The sequence below is a fragment of the Ciconia boyciana genome, chromosome 21 (genome assembly GCF_034638445.1).
Source record: "Ciconia boyciana chromosome 21, ASM3463844v1, whole genome shotgun sequence".
Classification (NCBI taxonomy): Eukaryota; Metazoa; Chordata; class Aves; order Ciconiiformes; family Ciconiidae; genus Ciconia; species Ciconia boyciana.
Window position 1 is genome coordinate 3,933,573 of NC_132954.1, and position 19,779 is coordinate 3,953,351.

The 19,779-nt window shown below is 56.9% G+C and overlaps 2 protein-coding genes across 4 annotated transcripts; one reads left to right on the top strand and one right to left on the bottom strand.

Moving 5' to 3' along the window:
* Positions 1-4,438: 4,438 nt before the first annotated feature.
* Positions 4,439-4,927, bottom strand: TRNP1 (TMF1 regulated nuclear protein 1). The gene has a single exon (XM_072885483.1). It carries the CDS (start codon positions 4,925-4,927, stop codon positions 4,439-4,441), a length of 489 nt encoding a protein of 162 aa, XP_072741584.1.
* Positions 4,928-8,274: 3,347 nt separating this feature from the next.
* KDF1 (keratinocyte differentiation factor 1) lies at positions 8,275-18,064 on the top strand. 3 transcript variants are annotated; one of them, XR_012046011.1, is made up of 6 exons: positions 8,275-8,382; positions 10,623-10,796; positions 12,888-14,001; positions 14,958-15,032; positions 15,709-16,408; positions 16,615-18,064. XR_012046011.1 is itself a non-coding variant. In XM_072885373.1 (5 exons), the coding sequence occupies exons 3-5, from the start codon at positions 12,906-12,908 to the stop codon at positions 15,789-15,791; spliced, it is 1,254 nt and encodes a 417-aa protein (XP_072741474.1). In that variant the 5' UTR covers positions 8,275-8,382; positions 10,623-10,796; positions 12,888-12,905; the 3' UTR covers positions 15,792-18,064. The 3 variants fall into 3 exon arrangements, 2 of the variants coding, with proteins under 2 accessions (XP_072741474.1, XP_072741475.1); XM_072885373.1 differs by having other exon boundaries at positions 15,709-18,064; XM_072885374.1 differs by lacking the exons at positions 8,275-8,382; positions 10,623-10,796 and adding an exon at positions 12,678-12,717 and having other exon boundaries at positions 15,709-18,064.
* Positions 18,065-19,779: the final 1,715 nt, after the last annotated feature.

Consider the following 19,779-nt stretch of genomic DNA (forward strand, 5'->3'; position numbering starts at 1 on the left):
GATGGTGTCAGCTGGAGCTTTCTGGGGGTGGCACAGGGCTCCTGCGCTGTACGGGGCACAGGAGGCTCACGGACCAGATCACCCCCAAAACAAAACCAGGACAATCCCTGGCTGGCGTTGTGGGAGGCTCCTGGCTGGTGGCTGGACCAGCCTTGTCCATCCAGAGAGCAAACCTGGATGCAGGGGTGCCAGCACAGCCATGTCTGGGGCATGGGGACGGGGCTTGGTGCACCCCGCAGCATGGCTTCGGGGAGCCCCAGCAGGCTGGGGACCCGTCGTGTCTTGCAGGAGCTGCTGCAGAAGTCACTGGATGAGGCTTTACCTGCAGAGACATTGCCCGAAAACCGCGGCCCAGGGACTTGTGAGGATGCAGGAGGTGATGGCTGCTCCCACGCAGCAGAGGCAACCCAGGGGTGTGTTATCCCGGCCATGAGCAGCCGCCGTGTAATAGGACTCTGGGGTTAGTTTTTTGTTTTCTTTTTATTCTTTTTCCTGAAACAGGTATCGTGTCTTGCTCCAGCATCAGCCCGGGGAGCTGCTGTTATTCCTCCACTCTGAAAACCAGGTCTCGGATGAGGCCACGACATCACCTCCCTGCGCGGTTTAACTGCACTCACTGCTTTTCCTGCCAAGCGGGGGGACATCCATCCCCCCGCCCCGGGAGACGGAGGGGACCCCAACTGCCTTTCCCCATCCTTTGAAATCCCAAGTCTGGCTTTCCCTGGGCACGCGGAGCAGACGGATATCCTCATTTCAGCTAAATGCGCGCTTATTTGCAGGGTGGAGCTGCGAGGACACCCGGGATCCCATTTTTGCCCTTCCACCAACCCTCCCATCCTCGCTAACCGCATCAGCCTCCCCCATCCGGCAGGAAAATGGGAATAAACGTGTGAATTGTAACAAATGTCATGTTCCAGCTACAGATACTGCAGGAACACGAAGTGTGATGAGACTGTAACCTTACTGAGACCAAAGGGTGGGGAGGAACCGTTGCATCAAAGGATTTTTGAATTATTTTCGTCTTACTGGTTTAATGGAGTTGATTTTTTTTTTTTAAGGTCTTTCCCTGCAATTCCTTTAAGTAGGTTCTGCTCTAATCAGGTCAAAAGCTGATTTGCAAATAATCACCAGGGAGGGAAAAAAAAATCGAGGGATTTAAGCCCAAGCTGTGCATTTCATACTATTAATTGAAAGCCTGGGAGAGATTATGTGTCCCTTCTCCTGGCTGAGACCTGTAAGCTGCTATTAGCAGCAAACTCCCCACCCGGCTCAGGGAATCACCTCCTGGTTGGGATTACGGCTCTGCACGCATGGGAAAACCTCCAGCGGGCAGCGATTTAGTGAAAGGGCAGAAGTTAGGGAGTGTCGAGGAGATACGGGGTGTCAGAGCATCTGTGAGCTCCACGTAGGGTAGCACAAAACCAAAAATAATTGTCTGAAAACAGGGATTAATAGGAGAAAGACACACACACACACACTCCCCCCAGTGCATGACCGTAAAGTCACGCTGGTAGCTCAAATATTTCTCTGCCACCCATTTTCTGCACACATTCTTGTGCAAGTTGTACCTTATTTGTGACCTTAGACTAATTTTTCAGGACAGACTATGTCTGTGTGTGTGTGTATTATATATTTATATATATATATATATATATATGTGTACATCTGCGGTGCCTGGCAGAGACCCTGGATGCTCGCAGTGGCACTCTGCTGCAGGCAGCTAACACATTTTCCATGTCCCCACATACCCGGAGGAGGGAAGAAGTCAATAATCAGAGAAATCCACTCTGGTATTAATTACATGCCATTACCGGGGCTTATTCGCTAATCCCCGTTCTAATCACCCGCTCGGTTATATTTCAGCCGGCACCTAAGCACACCACATGTAATGAATAAAATATATCAAAGTTTACTTCTGCTCATGCCTGGCTGCGGAGCACAGGCAGCACCACATGGGCAGCGCAGTGCAGGCAGCACCGTGCAGGCAGGAGTCCGGCAGCAGCACCAGCCGGCGCAGAGGCGAGAAGCGAGGATTACACAACAGACCTGCTGTCTCACACCAAGGTAGTCGCAGCACATTCATGAGTCAGTGAAATCCCCCCTCCCCAGCCCAAATCAAGTGGGATTTTTTTTTTTAATTAAAAAAAAAAATAAGGGGGTTGAGTTATGGTTTTCCAGCAGGAGGCAGGGATTCATGCAGCCTCCGGGGAAAGCCACTGCGAAAGCTTGGCGCAGCAAAGCGAGACCCCGTCTCGGTGGTCCAGCCGAGAGATGCCGTTAGCCGGGGGACGGTGAACGCTGCGGCTGTGTCTGGCGAAGGAGCGGGCTGGCAGAGGGCTTTGCTGGCTGAACCGCTGTAGTTCCCGGCAGGGAAGGGATGATGCTGTCGGGTCCGAGCCCTCCGTCCCGAGGCCGGCTCAGGGCTGGTGGGGCAGAGATGGGGACAGCGATGGGGACAGCGACGCCAGGGCCCTGCACAAGCCTTCTGCCCGGAGAGGGGTGCTTCGTCCTGAGCCCACCTCTACCTCCTCATGCCTCGTTGCCCCTCCAGAGCCCGCAGCGACAGGCTCTGCTGCAGGGTGACATTGGGGGTGCCCAAGGACTCTTGCTGGAAGCACGGGGAGGCTTCAAGTGTCACCTGCTTGGTCAGTCATCAAGAGTCCCAAAAAATCCAGCTTGGTGGGAGGCAAACGGTGCCGGTGCCATCGTGAAGACCAGTTCTCTTCTGCTGTCTGCCCCCGCGGGGGTGCACAGTCTGGAGCTGAAACCACTGTCCAGGGACGGTGGAAGTGGGGCAACCCCGAGCCCGCTCGATTCCCCCACTGAGGCTTGCACGGGGGCAGGTGAAGGCTGCACCTGAGCCCCAGCGTGAGGCACGGTCCCACCGGCGTCCTGCTGGCCCAGGGTCTTGGGGACCCCTCCCGGGGGGGCAGTGGGGCTCAGACAGGGAAGGGGCCCTGCCCCATAGTGGCTGCCCTGAACCTGCTGCCTTTGGGGGGGAGGTGACCCCAGACTGGGCTGGGGGTGCTGACAGCAGATTCCCCTATAAACACCCCCAGATCCGGCAAGATCCTCCAGGGACCCCAGACCCTCCAGGGTCTCCCAACCCCACAGGGGTTCCCAGACCCTGCTGGGTCCCCCAACATCACTGCCCCCCCTCAATCTGCCAGCTCACTGCACACCCCTGGACCCCTGACCCTGCAGGGTCCTTCAAGCACCCCAAACCACTGGGTCCCCCAGGGACCCCCCCACCCAGATTCCTCAGGGCACCCCAAGGTCCCCAGACCCTGCTGGGTCCCTTGAGTGCCCCAATCCCACAGGGTCCCTCAGGGAACCCCAGACACCCCAGACCCCACAAGGTCTCCCCCCATCAGACCCCTCAGGCCACTGCCAAGGTCCCCAGACCTCGCTGGGTCTCCCAGCCCCCCCATGCCCTGCAGGATCCCCTGGGACCCCAAACCCTCCTGATCCACCAGGTCCCGGCCCATCAGGCCACCCCCAAGGTCCCCAGACCCTACTGGGTCCCCTCACCCCATAGGGTCCCCTAGACCCCCCTCACCCTGCAGGATCCCCTCAGAACCCCCAAACCCTCCCAACCCACTGTGTCCCGACCCATCAGACTCTCCAGGACCCCCTCAAGGTCCCCCACAGCCCCCAAACCCACAGGGTCCCCTGGGGACCCACAAACCCTCCCGACCCACCAGGTCCCAACCCACCAGACTCCCCAGGACCCCTCCTGGAGTCTGGACCCTGCTGAGTCCCCCCACCCCACAGCATCCCCCAAACCCCACAGCGTCCCAACCCATCAGACTCCCCAGGACCCCCTCAAGGACCCCGGACCCTGCCGAGTCCCCCACCCCACACCATCCCAACCCATCAGACTCCCCAGGACCCCCTCCTGGACTCTGGACCCCGCTGAGTCCCCCACCCCACAGCATCCCCCAAATCCCGCAGGGTCCCAACCCACCAGACTCCCCAGGACCCCCTCAAGGACCCCGGACCCTGCCAAGTCCCCCCACCCCACACCATCCCAACCCATCAGACTCCCCAGGACCCCCTCCTGGACTCTGGACCCCGCTGAGTCCCCCCACCCCACAGCATCCCCCAAATCCCGCAGGGTCCCAACCCACCAGGCTCCCCAGGACCCCTCCTGGAGTATGGACCCTGCTGAGTCCCCCACCCCACAGCATCCCCAAACCCCGCAGGGTCCCAACCCACCAGGCTCCCCAGGACCCCCTCGAGGACCCCGGACCCTGCAGAGTCCCCCACCCCACAGCATCCCCAAACCCCGCAGGGTCCCAACCCACCAGGCTCCCCAGGACCCCTCCTGGAGTATGGACCCCGCTGAGTCCCCCACCCCACAGCATCCCCCAAGCCCCACAGCGTCCCAACCCATCGGACTCCCCAGGACCCCCCCCCCCAGCTCCCCGGCCCCCCCCTAGGCCGGGCGGCGGGGCCCGGCGGGCAGGCGGCGGGCGGCGGCGGCGGGCGCGGCGGTGCCGCGGGGGCGGGCGGGGGCCCAGGGGACGCAGCTGCGGAGGGCGCGGGCGGCGGCCAGGAGGGCCCCGGGCCGGGGCCGGGGCCGGCGGCGCAGCCCCTTCTGCAGCCGCTGGCTCTGCGCCGCCAGCGCCAGCTGGGCCTGGGCCACGCCGGCGCCCAGCCGGCCCAGGGCCTCGGCGCGGGCGGCCAGGCGGAGCTCGGCGTGCCGCAGGGCGCAGTGAACCTGCCGGACCCGGCCCTCCAGCTCCGCCGCCGCCCGACGGCGACCCTCCGCCGCCACCAGCCGCCGCCGCGCCGCCGCCAGCTCCACCGACCCGGGGCTGCTGCCGCTGCCGGTGCCGCTGTTGCTGCCGCTGCCGGTGCCGCCGCGATCCGGGCGCTGCTCGCCGCCCGCAGCCGGACCCGGATCCGCCGCCGCCGCCGCCATGGGAACGGGAACGGGAGCGGGGCAGCGCCGCGGCGAGGATATATAGCCCGGGGGCGGCGCCGGCTCCGTGCGGCTCGGCCCCGCCGGGGGCGGCACCGGCTCCGCACCGGCACGGCGGGGGGGGGGGAAGGACGCGACCCCGGCCCGGTACGGTGCAGCCCCGGCGGGGGATGCTCGGGCTCGGTACGGCACGGCCCCGGCCCGATACGGTACGGTACAGCCCCGGCGGAGGGTGCTGGGGCTCGGTACGGCACGGCCCCGGCGCCGGCACGGCCCCGGGGTCGGTATGGCCCGGTACGGCACCGGGCTCGGTACGGTTCAGTACGGTACGGCACCGGCACGGCAGCTTTAGGGGTTCGGGGCGCTGGAAAACCGCCCTCCCTTGTTGGGGGGCACTGGGAAATGCGGAGCTGGGGGGGGGGGGTGATGGGAAAGGCTGGGAGGGTTACTGGGGGGTCACTGGGAAAGGCTGGACTGGGAAGGGGTTGCCAGGCTGGGGCAGGGAGAAGGGTGGGGGGCAGCCCCCATTCTCCCCCTCCACCAGGGCTGGGGTGTCCCAGCCTTGGGGTGCAGGGGACGTGGCACCAGGACAGCGTGTCCTTGGTTGCATGACTGTCACAGCAACGTCCCTGCCAACGTCATTATCGTTTAAGACGGCATTAATTTTGCTGAGAGTGGGCCGAGATGGCACGGGGAGGGGGCTGGAGCAGGAGGGTGCTGCTGCCACCTTGCTCCCCCCAAGGAGCCTGGTTTTTGGGGTTCCTCCTGCCGGGATGTCACTCAGCGGCTGCTCAGCTCAGCGTCAGCGTCAGTGGCTGCATCTTCAGGTAGGTGCGTGGGGTAATGCCTGCTTGTGTTTCGCATCAGAACAGCGGAGAGAATAAAAGGGATGATAGGAACCAGGTGCCGAGGTCTCATCCCACCCCCAGACAGGAGCAAAAGCCTAAGCCAAAAAAAAAAAACCCAGCCTAAATCTGTTCCAGGGAGAGTCACGTCCAGGCCTGCGGTGGATGTCACCCCTGCCCCACGTGGGCTGGTGGCAGCTTTGCTTTCCTTACCTTAGGGGGAAAAAAAACCCCATCCCTTGTGCTTTGCGTCGCATTCCTGCTCTTGCCAGCCCTGCCACACGTCTGCCAGACACCGGAGCAGCGTCAGAGGCTGCTGCGTCACTGCTCCCGGCCCCCGCTGCCTGCTCGTCCCTTCCCTGCCCGTCCACCGGCTCCCACTGCATCTCCGCTGCCTGCTGTCGGAGACATGGCCACGACATTTGCTTAGGCTCTGCAGGCTGCATTTCAGGCTGTAGGAATGCTGAAGTCCAGGTTGAGCCGTCTTCATGTATCCGATGCAAATGCTGCTATAAAATGGGGTTTGGGGATTTGAGGGGTGCTGCTCCATCACAGGGTCAGGGTCAAAGCTCTGCTCTTGCTCCCTCTGCCTCCAACCCAAAGAAACTGTGGGGACAGGCAGGTATGAAACAGAACATCCTTCTCTGATTTTTTGCTCTGCTTCGGTGGAACCTGGACCCCCAAGGGTACCCCCAAAGGGGGAAAGGGCTGGGGTCTGTCTTGCAGTGAACTTCCCCCGCTCCCCCAAAGTGAAACCTCAGAATCGCCGACCTTGGAGGGACCTCTGGAGGTGCCTGCTCCATCAGTCACCTGCTCATAAAATAACTGCTTTTTTGGGTCACCCCCCAGGTCTGTGCTGCTCGTCTCCTTCCCAGCTCCAGTCCCTGGTCTGGGGTGAGAAAAGGAAATGCAATCAGGGAGCAGCTGTGCCTGGACGTGAGTTTAAGAAATAAGAAGGGGCCAGATGGGCTGGGGATGTCGGCCAGTGAGGCTGAGGGTGTCGCTGAGCCCCCCACAGCAGCTGTGTCCCCAGGCTGTCCCAGCCGGCCATAGCACATCCCGGTAGATGAGCAGACAGAGGCTGGTAAAGACAAATAATAGAAAAATACCAGAAATGCCCCTGCTCCTCAGGGTAAGTCACTGCCTGAGTCCCAGAAACCTTCTCGTGCTGCTGCGGGATCTCTGCCTGGGCTGACGAGCTATTAATGATTTAGCAGAGGAGTCTGAAATTAGCAGCGCTCAGAATAAACCTCTTTGATGCAAAAGCCCGGTTGAGAGCATTGTTCTCCCTTCCCCGGCAGCGACCCTCCGCACCCCGCAGCCGCACACGGAGTCACCGACCGCCGGGATCGGGCACCACGCTGCATCCCGTGCCCGTCCCCAGTGTTCCCCCAGGGATTCGGGCACCCAGCCCCACGTCGGCCGCGCTCTGCCCGGGGTAGGGCAGCCCTGCAGGAGGATGTAGCCGAGGGCTGTGCGCTGGCCTCTTATCTCCAGCCTCTTTAAAGCCCCACGTTGGGATGTGCTCCAGAAAAGCAAAGCCTTATTATAGGCAGTAAATAATTAACGTTAGTGCCATTTCTCCCAGTCTCTCTGCAGGTTTTTCCCCAGGTGTCCCAGTTACTGGGGCGGGGGGGACACCCAGGCGCTGCTCCCTCATCCTGGTCCAGTTTAAGGGAAGGAATCCTGCATCAGGATTTCAGGTTTAAGCCCCAGATCTCCTGGGTCGACCCAGCTCCCTGCCCCGCCGTCCTGGAACCAACACCACTGGCAGCAGTGGTTTGGGACCGGAGCCCTGGCGCACGGTGGCAGCTCAGCTGGGAGGTGATGGGGCACGGGGAAAATGCAGGAGCCGAAGGGCATTAAGCAGCGCGGTGCTGGGCTCGGGGGGCCGCACCGTGCTGCTCGGCTCATCCTGGCAGCACCAGGCTCGATGGGGCAGTGCCACGAGAGGTTTCGTGGCCGGGATCTGTGCTCAAGGCACCTGGCAGAGAAGGAGACGACGCATTTCCAAGCAGTGCTTTTGAGTTATACACAAACGAAAGCCTGGCCAGAGAAATGACACCGGCTGGAATTAAGTACGGTGTTCCTGTGCCAGAGGCTTGAATAAATAAACACAGTCTTTGTGCCCTTTAGAGAAGGAATGAGCTTCTTGGCACTGGCACCATCCTTTAACTTGATTTCTCTCTCTCCTCGTTCCTCTCGGAAACCGTCTGGTGCATCTGACCCGAGTGGCTGCCGCTCCGGCTGCAGCCTCGGTGCACGGCTGTGGTTCTGCCGGGCTCCTTCCCTGCCTGCCCTGCTGCCCACTTCCCCCCCCCCCCGGTTTCCTTCCTTTCCCCTAAACCTTCAGGGATGGAGCCGACCGCCCCGAGAGTGAATCACCAGCTTTTTGGAGAGAACCACTGAGTCACCGAGTGGCAGCAAACAGGACAGGCTGAGCCCGGCAGTCGCGGTGCCCGGGGAGCACTGGACGTCCCCGCAGCACATGTCCCCCCATGCCACCGCTGTCCCCAGGGGGAAGAACAACCTCTCCCAGCGGAAGGGATGGACGACGCTGTTGCTTCGCAGGATGCCAAGCAGAGAGGGTGAAATCACCCCCCACGAAGGGTGCGGGTCCCGCCGTGGCTGCGGCCGGGCAGGAGAGCAGGGCTGGGTGGCAGGAGGGGTGGCCAAAGGCTTTGGGCACGGCCTGGGTGGAGGTTCATCCTGGGGTGGATGGGCTCCCGACTCCAGAGTGAGGCACCCAAAACCGCAGGCAGACCTGGGGAGGCACAGGTGAGATGCTGTCCCCGAGGCGCGGGTCCCGTGGGACCCCAGGGGACACGCGTGGCCACCCCACGCCTGCCACTTTATGGCCCTCGGCTGGGAGGTGCTGCCCACGCAGGCAGCATGGGGGGAGGTTGTCTGCAGGGGACTTAAAATGAGGAGGAATGGTGCAGGGCAGATCGGGGAGATCCTCGGGATGGAGACCCTTGGGGACAGGGATCTACTGGGGCAGGGATCCTCAGTGACCTGAATCCACAAGGATGGGGATCCTTGGGGACAGAGATCCCTGGAGGTGGAGATCGTTTGGGGCAGGGATCCTCAGCAATGGGGATCCTTGAGGGCAGGGATCGTTTGGGACAGGATCCTTGGGGATGAGGATCCATTGGGATAGGGATCCTTCGGGACAGGGATCCCTAGGGAGTGAGACCCTTGGGGATGGAGACCTTAAGGGTGGGGACCTTGGGGACAAGCATCCTCGGGGAAGGCGATCCTCAGTGCCAGGGATCCTTGGGGACGAGGACCCTCGGCGATGGGGATGGTTTGCGACACAGGCCCTTGGGGATGAGGATCCTCGGGCTTTGAGGGACGCTTTGAGACAGAGTCCTCGGGGACAGGGGTCCGTGGGGACAGGGGTCCCTCGGGGACGGGGACCCCGGGGCGCGGGCAGCGCGGGCGGGAGCGGCTTCGCCCGCCGCGCTCTGCTGTCCCTCGCGGCGGCCCGTCGGGCCGGGTCACGTGGCTCACCTGGCCCAGGTGAGGCGGGGCCGGACGCCGTTCCCTGGCTCGCAGGTAACGCCGGGGCGGGGGGGCCGCGACGCCGCCTTGAGGGGAGCCCGGCCCCGACCCGACCCGACCCCAGCCCCGGCCTCAGTCCCGGCCCGCCGGCAGCGCCCGCCGCCGCCGCTCGGCGCTTCCCCCGGCGGGGCCGCCCGTCCCGGGCCCGGGGGCAGCAGCAGGCCGCGACAGGGAGGGAGGGAGGGAGGGAGGGAGGGAGGGACGGCGGGAGGGGCGGGCGAGCGGGCGCTGCCCCCCCTACACCGGGGATCCCCACGGTCCCCCCCGGGACCGGGGTGCCCCGGGTGCCGTTTCCCCGCCAAGACCGGCTTCTCCCTCTCCGTGCGCCCCGGGCCTCCCCCGAGACAGGCGTGTGCCCGGCCCCCGGCCAGGGCTGGGGAGAGCCCCCCCCGCCGCCAGCTCTCCCCGTGCCGCCGTTGTTCCCCCCGCTCGACCCCCTCCCGCCGCTCTGGGACCGTCCCTGCCCTCGCCCGGGGGGGGGCTGGTGCCGGTAGGAGCTCTCCCGGGGGGGTTCGGGCCTCCCTGGTCCCTGCTGGGGTCGGCCTGGCTTTCGAGGGCTGAAAAGCTAAGGGGGGAGCGCGGCGGGGAGCCCGTGCGGGAAGGGGCAGGCCTTGCCGGGACGGCTCAGTGGCTCCTCTGGAAACCGGCTGTTCCCTGCTGCCAGCTTCCCTTCTCCCGAAAATCCGCCGTCTCGAGGGCGTCCGTGGGCCCAGGGTAGGCAGAGGGGCCTCTGCTTGGTGCCCAGGCGGGTCTCCAAGCCCCTTGCAGCGCTTCGTTTGTGAGAAGGAAAGGGCAGATTTTGTGTACCTGCACCTTGGGGGGGTCCTGGTTGTCAGCCGGAACGGGGGTGTTTTGGGCCAGGGGGACAGGGAAGCGTTTGGCAACAGGCAGTTCCTTGGCCGGGTTGTTTATATCCCAAGTGGGGGAGAGAGAGGATACAGGAGAGGATACAGGAGCACCGAGAAGAGGCCGGATCCGTGTTATGCTGGGCCAGGGTCTCTATCACTGCCCGGGAGATCAGGAGTCTGGGAGCTTTATGGGGCGGCTTTCAGCTCCTGGCAGGGTTGCTTAGAAAACTTAAGTTATTGATGTTTCCGTATATTTAAGAGAAGTTGTATCTCTGTGTAAATCTTGTATCCTGAATTTAGGTCCTCTGGCCCCTTTTTAAGTTAATGCTTTGACTTCCCTAGCTTCTAACAACAGTGGCGATATGGTTATTGGCAAACCCAATGTGACTTTATTAAGTAGATTCACAACTTAATTGAGCTTTTTTAAAACTTTCAAAGGAAGTCCTGTCCTCTGAACAATGAAGATCTTAGACCCCGGCTAACTCTTAGATGCGCAAACTGTTCGTGAATCCCTCCTCGCTCTTCTGAAGCAGATGCTGAAGTTCTTTAGAAGGATCTTCTCTATTCACACACGGTGCCTGTGCAAGAACAGAGAAAGCTCCCAACGATCTTGTGAGTATCAACTCGGCTGTGCATTTTAGTCCGACCTTTTGTTTATGGTTGTGTTAAGCAGCTGGCTGCGGGTTTCAGTCCAGTCCATTGCTTGTGCCAGAGAAGCCGCTGGATCGAGGAGCTGTGTCTTGTGTGTGCTCCCGGGGAACTCTTCAGACGCGTGATCCGGTGGTCGCAGAGACGTGAGCTGTGATGGGAAGGGGCCGAGCTCAGTGTTCAGGGCCGGAGGTGTCTCTGACACCTGATGCAGCTGGGGGTTTGTGCAATGTCAGGCAAGTGGTTTAATCTCTGAGCCTGCAAGTCTTTTTCTGTAGAGCTGAGATAATGCCCTTCCCTATGTCAAAAATGCTCTGAAACTTCAGAATGTTATATATTGTTATATAAATGATTGTTACTGTGCAATGCATACGTTAGATCTCTTGATGAGGCCTCAGTATTAAGAGAAACATCCCAGTAAGCAGTTCTGTGCTTACATCAGCTCAAATGTTTTCAGTTTGTTTTTAAATTTTGAACTGCATTACCAAAATGACGAAACTGAGGAAAAAAACCCTGTTGTTCTGAAGTGAAAGCAATCAAAACTCATCACTGATGCTGAGTCGAGGGAGCTCTGCCTGCTCAGCACTGAAATTGGAGCGTCTGGGGCTTTTATATTTAACATATTGTCCAGGAATGTGCAAAGGGAGCTCCTGGGACCTGCACTACTTACGAATTTTTATAAGCTAATGGAGCCAAAATATTCCTGGAAAGCAGTGGTCCGCTGTAACTGCCTGGTTTTCAGTCTGCGCCTGTTTCTTTGTGGGGGAAACATTACTATTTGTTTTTAAAAAAAGGGAAAAAAAGGCAACGCTCTAACAAAGTAGAACAGATTTATTTATTCATGCTTGAGGTGCCCTATAGAAAGTATATAGTAGAGCAGCAGGGACAGTCCAAAAATGCTTAAGCTATGGCTGGCCTCTCACTGCTTATTAATTAGCCTAATTAGTATTTAAAAGGATCTCTTGGGGGTGAAAGCAGCGTTAGCCAAGAAGCTTAGAAACCGTGGACAATTTAGGGGCCCACCGTAGTCTGGGATAAAAGCGGCAGCAGTAGAAGGGGAGAGTGGCAGCCTTGACCTGACTTTCCTCGCCATCGCCCAGTGCCAAGCTTTCTTCATAACGGGGAGATTTAATGGGCCAAACTCTGCGTGTTGGATCTGTGGAGCTAAAGTGTGACATAGTACCCTGTAAAAACAGTTTACTCCCGTGTGCAGACCTGGGGCAGTTGTGTTAGTACAGCGGCAACGAGAAAAACAGTTGAGCAGATAGTCTGCTGTAGGATTTCTGTAGTAGGGCTTTGTAAAGGTTTTGCTCCCATGAGGCATGATTTGAGGCCGACTTGTTGACAAGATCTTTTCTTTAATCCAGATGAAGACATCGGTTTTCCTCGGAAAGTCTTTAACGTAACATGGCCTTAGCATGACTAGCAAAAACCATCAGTGTTAGTAACACCGTCGTTGCTAAATCCTCTAAATTTGAATAGCATTGAATAATCTGGAGTCTGAATTGGCAGCCTGCATAATGATTGATCGCTTGTCACCTCCTCCTGAGCAACAGTGTGTTTTGAAAGGGATAAGTGCTGTCAGGGCCCAGCTTAATCCTGAGGAATGAAAGACAAAGAGGAAGTTGTTTAAAAGAAGATACTTTCCCTTTGGAGCCTGTCAGCTGGCTCCACCTACGGCTGTGCTGCTCGTTTATTGCTCTGGAGCAATGGCTCTGGAGCCCGCGTTGAGGAAACCTCTTCTGAAGGTTACAGGGATTTTGATGTCTTAAAAATAGTCCTTTTAAAACATATCTCTTCTCATTCAAGCATCTACCGAAAGGAAGCAGCAAAGCTAGAGTACTCGGAGAACCCTGAAACGCAGGCTGAATTCCCTATGTCACAAGTGAGAACAACATGAGTCCTAATGCAAAATATTTCTGTAAATAATTAGAGTATTGAATTTGAGCTTGGGAATCACTGAATTGGAATGTCACTTCCTTCTCTGTTGATCAACAGCTCGCTAAAGGTGAGACTGGTGACAAATGCTTGACTTGAGACTTTCTTGTTCTCCAGGTGCCTGAGCGGTGAGCCATGCTGGGCCGGAAAACAGGACTCCCCCACGACCTGAACAGCCACCGCCAGCTGAACCAGTCCTGCCAGGAGGCTGTGCCCCTGCGGACCAGACCATCCAAGGAGACGGATGTCAGTTTGGAGGTGTTCAGCGGCTCTACACCTGAAATCAAACAGAGCCGCAGCCGAGCCCAGCAGATGCGGGATAGGAAAGGTCGCAAAGCTGACCTCAAAGACTCTAACGGGAGAGAGGCAGAAACAATTACCTTTATTTCTGGTACAGCAGAGGCTCCCCCAAACCAGAGCTTCTGCTGTTCCTCTCTGTCTCAGGCCTGGAACACATACAAGGCTGTTTTCTGTTGTATAGTGACCTGCGGGAGCTGCTTTCAGGACTGCAGTGTCTGTATCCCCTATCCAGGGCCCACCGAGACCTCCACTGATGATGGAAAGAACGGAGATTATAATGGGCGACTGCCAAACAGCCCCGCCAACGTCTCTCCCACCGAGAAGAACGGGAACCAGATCAAAAAGTCCAGCATGGGTAGCAGTTTCAGTTACCCAGATGTGAAACTGAAGGGCATTCCTGTCTATCAAAACAGGAGCCCCAGCCACCACCTGGAATCGGATTCATGCTGCAAAGATCTGCTGCCAGAGAAGCCCTTCAGGAACAGCATAGAAAAGCCACCGCTCCCCAGCAGCCACCGGAGTTCGGAGGAGTATTATTCCTTCCACGAGTCCGACCTGGACATCAGCGAGCTGAACGGCTCCATGTCCAGCAGGGAGATCGACGTCCTGATCTTCAAGAAACTGACGGAGCTCTTCAGCGTCCACCAGATCGATGAGCTGGCCAAGTGCACGTCAGACACTGTCTTCCTGGAGAAGACCAACAAGATCTCGGACCTCATCAATAGCATAACTCAGGACTACAACCTGGACGAGCAGGATGCTGAATGCAGGCTGGTCCGAGGCATCATACGCATCAGCACCCGGAAAAGCAGGGTCCGGCCCCATATTTCTATCCCAGCCAGCCAGAGCCACGAGGAGAAGTCCAGCAGAGGCAACGCACCAGACAGCGGTAATGAAACGATGCTAGAGTCCATGGTCATCAGCCAAGACGGTACGTGCGGGTTCCTTGGTATCACCGCTTCAACACGAGAGGGTTATTTTATCGAAGCCATGGAGATGTGGCAGCAGAGCAGGGTTGAAAGCTGATGTCTGTCTTCAGGCTGGGCTTATTTTCCTGGGATGTGTGAATGGAGGGCCTTATGTATTACTGGAGACCTCTGCTTCTCACTCGTCACTGTGTTGTGGCTTTCTTGATAGGATCTTTCACTGTCAGTGAAGTTTGCGCTGAGCAATGTAAGGGCTTATTCTGCTGCTACTGCAATGATTCTGGCTTTCCTCCACACCTCTAAGCTAGGCAGAAAGACCATGAGTCAAACTTAACTGGTATGACCAGACGAGCTGGCTTGTGCCAGAGGATGTCCAGTTACTAAGCTGGCTCTCTCCCTCGTGTCCTACCAGCGCTCTTTGCTAATGCCACCCGTAGACTACTGTGACAGAGTGCCTCCTTGGAGCTGAGACTTCCTCTACGCAGTGGGGTGAGGAGCAGCCAGTAAATATCCCTGCAAAGGGGAGGGAAGGGCAGGGCTGCTGCCACAGCGCAAGGACCTCATGGCTCTTCCAGGGATGCCGTCCTCCTTGTCTGGAGCAGCCTGAAGTGACTGAGACCTCCAGAACAGGTTCTAAGAGAGTTTTTTTGTAGAAAGACCTTGAAAAGCTGAGTATCTGGGGCAAGGAGACATCCAGAAGTAACGGAGGAAACCGCATGGCTGTTGTGCTTCCCAGCGTAGCAGTAAGGCTGCTGTTGCTTCCTGGTATTTAAGGTCTATAAAGCTCAGATTATCAAGACAATGGTGGAAGCAATCTGAAGAATCAGGCTCTACCTCTCCTATTACCTGAGGGTGGTGCCTTCTGAAGGAGAGCCCTGTGCATTCCCTGACAGGGATCTTCACTCTTGAGTCGTAGCTGCCCATCCTTTCCTGTCTCAGGCCCTCTTGGTTTTCATTCCAGATTTGGCCGTGCAAATATCGGAAGAAACACCAGCAGATGTGATAGCCAGGAATATGAGGCGGCACAGCAGCGCAGGTAACGTACCTGGCCGGGGGTCTTAGCTGCAGAGGCATCACAGGAGCGAGGGGAATGCCCTGAACCTCTCATATCACGTATGCCTTCAGTTTTCATCATCTGCAAAGGCTGAGCTGACACCTGCCTCTTAGGGTACTGTAAGGCGTGTAGTTCTCTTGAGCTTTGGGAGCGAAGGGGGCTCAGAAGACTGCCTGGGTTGGTGCGTCCTTCTGAAAAAGAACGAAACCCCACTATGGAGTGCTCTCTGGCCATGCACAGTACTTGGCCCGAGAGCTTTCAGTTTCCGGGTATCCTGACAAAGTTTGGGGCTGTATTTGGGGTGTAACCAGCTGAGGTCACAGCTGGGTTATACCGGGAACAAAAGGAACTGTGCAAAAGGGAAGCAGGGGAGAGTGACGGGCTGTCCCCTGAGCTCTGATCCTCGTGGCATGCATGCTCCACTCCAAAGAGCAGCCCAGGGCTAAAAGACAAGTTTTCTCCTGTATAATAATAGATCTGTCCTAGAAGATGGCTACAATACGGGCAGGGTTGTTCCCTGCCTGTGGGCTTTGTGTGGCTTTCTCCTCCCTCATGATACACAAAGCCTTTTGTGGCAGTTGCTTGCCTAACTGCCAGGCGCTCGGCTGCTCTACTTCACGTTGTCTAATGTCACCATCTCTTCTCTTTCCTCTCCAAGGCTCTCCAACAAGCAGAGATTCCTCTTTCCAAGACACAGAGACTGACTCCTCTGGGGCACCTCTGCTTCAGGTGTATTGTTAAGGAAAAGGACCCAAGCAGCAGGCAGGCGTTCCAAGGCTTTCCTGCAATCAGATTTCTCCTCTTTCAATATGGAGTGTGCTATGCCACTTTTTTTTTCCCCCCAGTCTACCCTGATCCTTTGTTGAAGCCAAATTTCTCCTGCTGTCTGAATTTCACTGGACTTTTTTTTTTTTGGACAATATAGAACATCAAGGAAGTGAACTGTGGAGCTAATGAACTTGGGAGGTGGAATGTGTGCCCAGGGAGGAGAAGATGAACAAGGAAGTATCCGATAACTTGTGCCTCTTATGATTTCCATACTTCACGTTTAGCTTCAACAACCTCAGTGGCCCAGCCCTTTCCCTGCTTTGAGGATCTGTTGTACAGTTCTTGCTTTCTGGCATTGCATAAGTTAACTTGGGTAGGGAATAACTGGATGGCGTCTCTGTGTTTGTGCCGATGCTGAGGTGAAGGCCAAGCACCTGCTCTCTAGGGACCCAAATCTCTATTTGAAGTGGCTGGGTTGGTCCCAAAAACATAACTCCTCTATCCATGGTGTTTGCAGTAGCCAGATCTGCCGCCTTCTTGCTGCCCCTTAGTGGTGTCATCTCCTGCTGCCTTGTAAGGAGAAGGTTCAGGTAATGTGGTTCGTTTAATCTTTGGCCTCTTGGCGTGTCTCCTGAGACAGTGCCATTGCAGAGGGGTGGGATGCCTGGACAGCTGCCCCACTCTCATCTCCTGAGCAGACTGTAGGGATCAGCTTTGCAGTCGCTGCCAGGCTGATGTGAACTGCGGGCGTGAGGTGTTACCAGTTGCATGCGTTGACCTGTGACTTGCATACCAGTCAGTTCTTCCTCACTCATCTGCCAAGCCCTCTGCGTTTCCCCGTCACACTTGGTGTCATGCTGACAAGCTCACGGGCGAGCCTTGAAAGCGGGTTATGGCAGGTGAGTGAAATAGTCGGTTCATTTTTAAGTTTTTGTAATTAAGAATTGGGCTGTTTGACTCTTCTGCTAGAAACTCCCTTAAAAGTGCCTTGCTTCAAAAGGAAAGCCTCCCCTGAGAGCATCTCCAGAGGGTCTGTGAGGAACTGCTTGGTCCTGCCTTTCCCCTGGGGGCACTGAGTGCCTTCTCCTTCCCTTTGCTCCTCTCTAACAGCCAGTCAGAAGCAGGAGATGTGGTATCGCTACCCTGAGGGCACGGCACCAGGCGACCTTGAGGGCTGCAGCATTGCCGCAGGAGGAAGCTGTATCTTACTGATGTTGCCACTTGGTTGTTTATCATAAAGTAAACACGTGAAGCCATGGGACTTGTTTATACATTCGGGTGCCCTTGGACGTGAATAGAAAACGCTTAGTTGAATTTACCAGCCATAGAATAAACACACCCGCTGTTTTTTGGGGAGAGGGAAACCAAAATAGGCCCCGTGCTTTGGTGTGGACCATGTTTTTGTGCCTTAATTGAACTGAAATGTGCCTTTATTTCATAGCCTGTGATTACTCTTCAAAAGGTTGGGTAGGGGGGAAAGGATTTCATTCCTCACATGAGCAGTCAGGCTTATTTAACCAGCCAAAGCCCTTTGAAATGTACAGTTCAAGTCCATGTCAGAGCCTGTTTTTGTAAACTGCTCGCATTTCAGAGCATGCTTTCATAAATCACGGACATTACTGAGACCACACCTTGAGACAGTGACGGAGAGAGATTTTGCAAATAAAGGGGAGAGACTGAGACTTGGATTTGGCTTCCCCTCCCTGCTTTGTTTTTAAAGCTGTCGGTTTGTGAAAAACCCTGTTTATGCAAGAAAGAGACTTGAAGCAAGGCCAGCCCGGGACTCCCAGAGGAGCTGTGTTTGGTCTCCTCCTTCCGAATGCCACATCTACTGATGGACCCATTTGGCTTCCTGCTTCTGAATGGATTTGTACATACATATTTGGACAAGTTTACTTAAACCTGTGCACTGAGGCGTCAGCATGGGTCACGCTGACACGTAGCTCTGTGGTCTGTGCGCTGGAGCTTTGGAGGCGAGGGGTGAGGATGGACTTGCAAAGAGCTGCCGATCACTATTACAGATGCAACAGCACATTTTTAACGTTTAGTCTGTGTACGAAGAGCGAATGTGTATGGATTAAGCTTGCGAAAAAAAACCCAAAACCAAAAAAAACCCCAAAAACTTACTAAGAGGAAGACTGCAACTCAGTGGTCCCTGAAGCTGGTGCACCTGTGGTGTCTTACGGGATTCTTTTGCACTCCTTGGCCTTAAACATCTGATTCAGTCTTTTTTTATAAAGCAAAAGATGTGCTCTTTACCTGCGCTGTGTCTTTTACGTTCCTGCTTGCATCAGTTCGGGGAAAGCATCCCTCAGCGGAGGGAGCCTGGGCCAGGCGGGGGGGTTCCGCAGGGGGTTGCTGATCCCTGCTGTCCCAGCAGCACATGGACAAAGATATTTTCATCCATTTGGCAGCGCTTGCCCATGTCCCGGGGAATTGTGCAGATGGCTGAACGCCGGGCTGGTGCATGGGACACGGGGAAGCTGGGTGCAAATAAAGGAGCCTCTGGGGAAGAGCCTGTTTGCATGCAGGGAAACCTGGATCTTCCCTGAGGGGTGATGCTGGAACTGAGCTCTGGAAAAACTGCGCCTGGGGGGAGGATTTCCAGCTCGTTCCCTGTGGTGTAGACAGTTGTTGCTAGAAAGTGCAAGAATTGCTCCGGAGCAGCTGCTGTCCCTGATGGCGGGGCAGGATCTGCTCGGGGAAGGAGGCTGGCTCAGGCTCCGTGACTCGAAGGACCAGTTTTGCACTTTCTGATTTCACTGCAAAAACTCAGCCGATAACCTGCAGAGCTCCGTTCCCTGCCGCTGGCCTTCCCTCGCCCTCCCTGGGCAGAGGACGGCAGGGAGGTGGTCGTGGACCAACTCTCCCGGCACCCCTGTGAGGTAAGAGGGTGGATGGTGTGAAGGATCTGCACTAACCCCTCCTTTTTTTTTTTTTTCCTTAAGTTTGGTCTGTTAAGGACTCGTGGTTCTTTTTTAGTTCGTGCAGACGGGCAGAAGACTGAGCCCAAACGCGAGTCCTTCCGTGCACGGTTCCCTGCCTGTTCTGTCCTGATTTTGTTAAACGGAGTTCAACCTGGCCGGCCGCGCGTCGGCAGCAGGCAGAGTCCACTGCAGTTGTGTGAGAGATGTGTTTCCTGGAAGGATTTTTAAAGCTGTGGACAGGTAAAAGCTGCCTTCTCTCGGCTGGGAAGGGTCTCCAGAGGTGTTTTTGTGTCTGGAGCCCTCGAACCAGCTGGTTGGGGCCACAGGGAAATGGAGCAAAGGCTTGCTGGCCAACCTCCGGCAGCCTGTGCGGGGACGTGGCTGTGTCACTGCTGTCTCCGCTGTCCCCACCTGCTCCTAAGCTGCCCTGCAAGTTCCCCCTGCAAGTCTGGGCCACATTTTTCTGCCCTCTGCCTACCCTTCCTCTCTACATTTCTCCAGTGCTTTTCCTGGAAGAGGTTCGTCTTCCCTCAGCACTCACTCAAGCAGCTGGCATGACCGAGTGGCTGGAACACGCAGTATTGCTTCTGCTTCTCTTGAGCACATTGAATCCCTGGGGAAAGACTGTTTCTGGAGGCTTCGGGTCCGATCACTGCTCAGTGCGGCTCTGCTGGGTGCACAACATGGGAGCTCATCCCCTGCCCCAAAGCGCTGCTTCCTAACTAGCTGGCCGCTCCAAAAATGCTGCTGCAAGATCACTGCAATTTCTGGAAAGATTTGAAAACTTTGCATTTAAAACTATGATGCCATAGTCAGTCTGTCTCTACTGTCAGTCCTGTGCGCAGCAACTCTCCTGCTTTTGAGTTCGCTGCATGGATCATGGGTTTCCTTACTCACAGCTGCATGTGGAATGAATCTGTGATTCTGTGTGATTCTGTGAATCCACAGGGGTTTTTTTTGTCTGGTGAAGGTTGTTTGCTGTCCATCAAGCTGTCTTGGCTGTTGCTGTAGTGGCTTTTGCTCTGAGCGTTAGT

Coding starts and splice junctions, on each gene's coding strand:
- TRNP1 (XM_072885483.1), bottom strand. CDS start 4,927: ATGGCGGCGGCGGCGGCGGATCCGGGTCCGGCTGCGGGCGGCGAGCAG.
- KDF1 (XM_072885373.1), top strand. CDS start 12,906: ATGCTGGGCCGGAAAACAGGACTCCCCCACGACCTGAACAGCCACCGC. Junction 14,002..14,957: donor CATGGTCATCAGCCAAGACG/GTACGTGCGGGT, acceptor TTTTCATTCCAG/ATTTGGCCGTGCAAATATCG. Junction 15,033..15,708: donor GAGGCGGCACAGCAGCGCAG/GTAACGTACCTG, acceptor TTCCTCTCCAAG/GCTCTCCAACAAGCAGAGAT.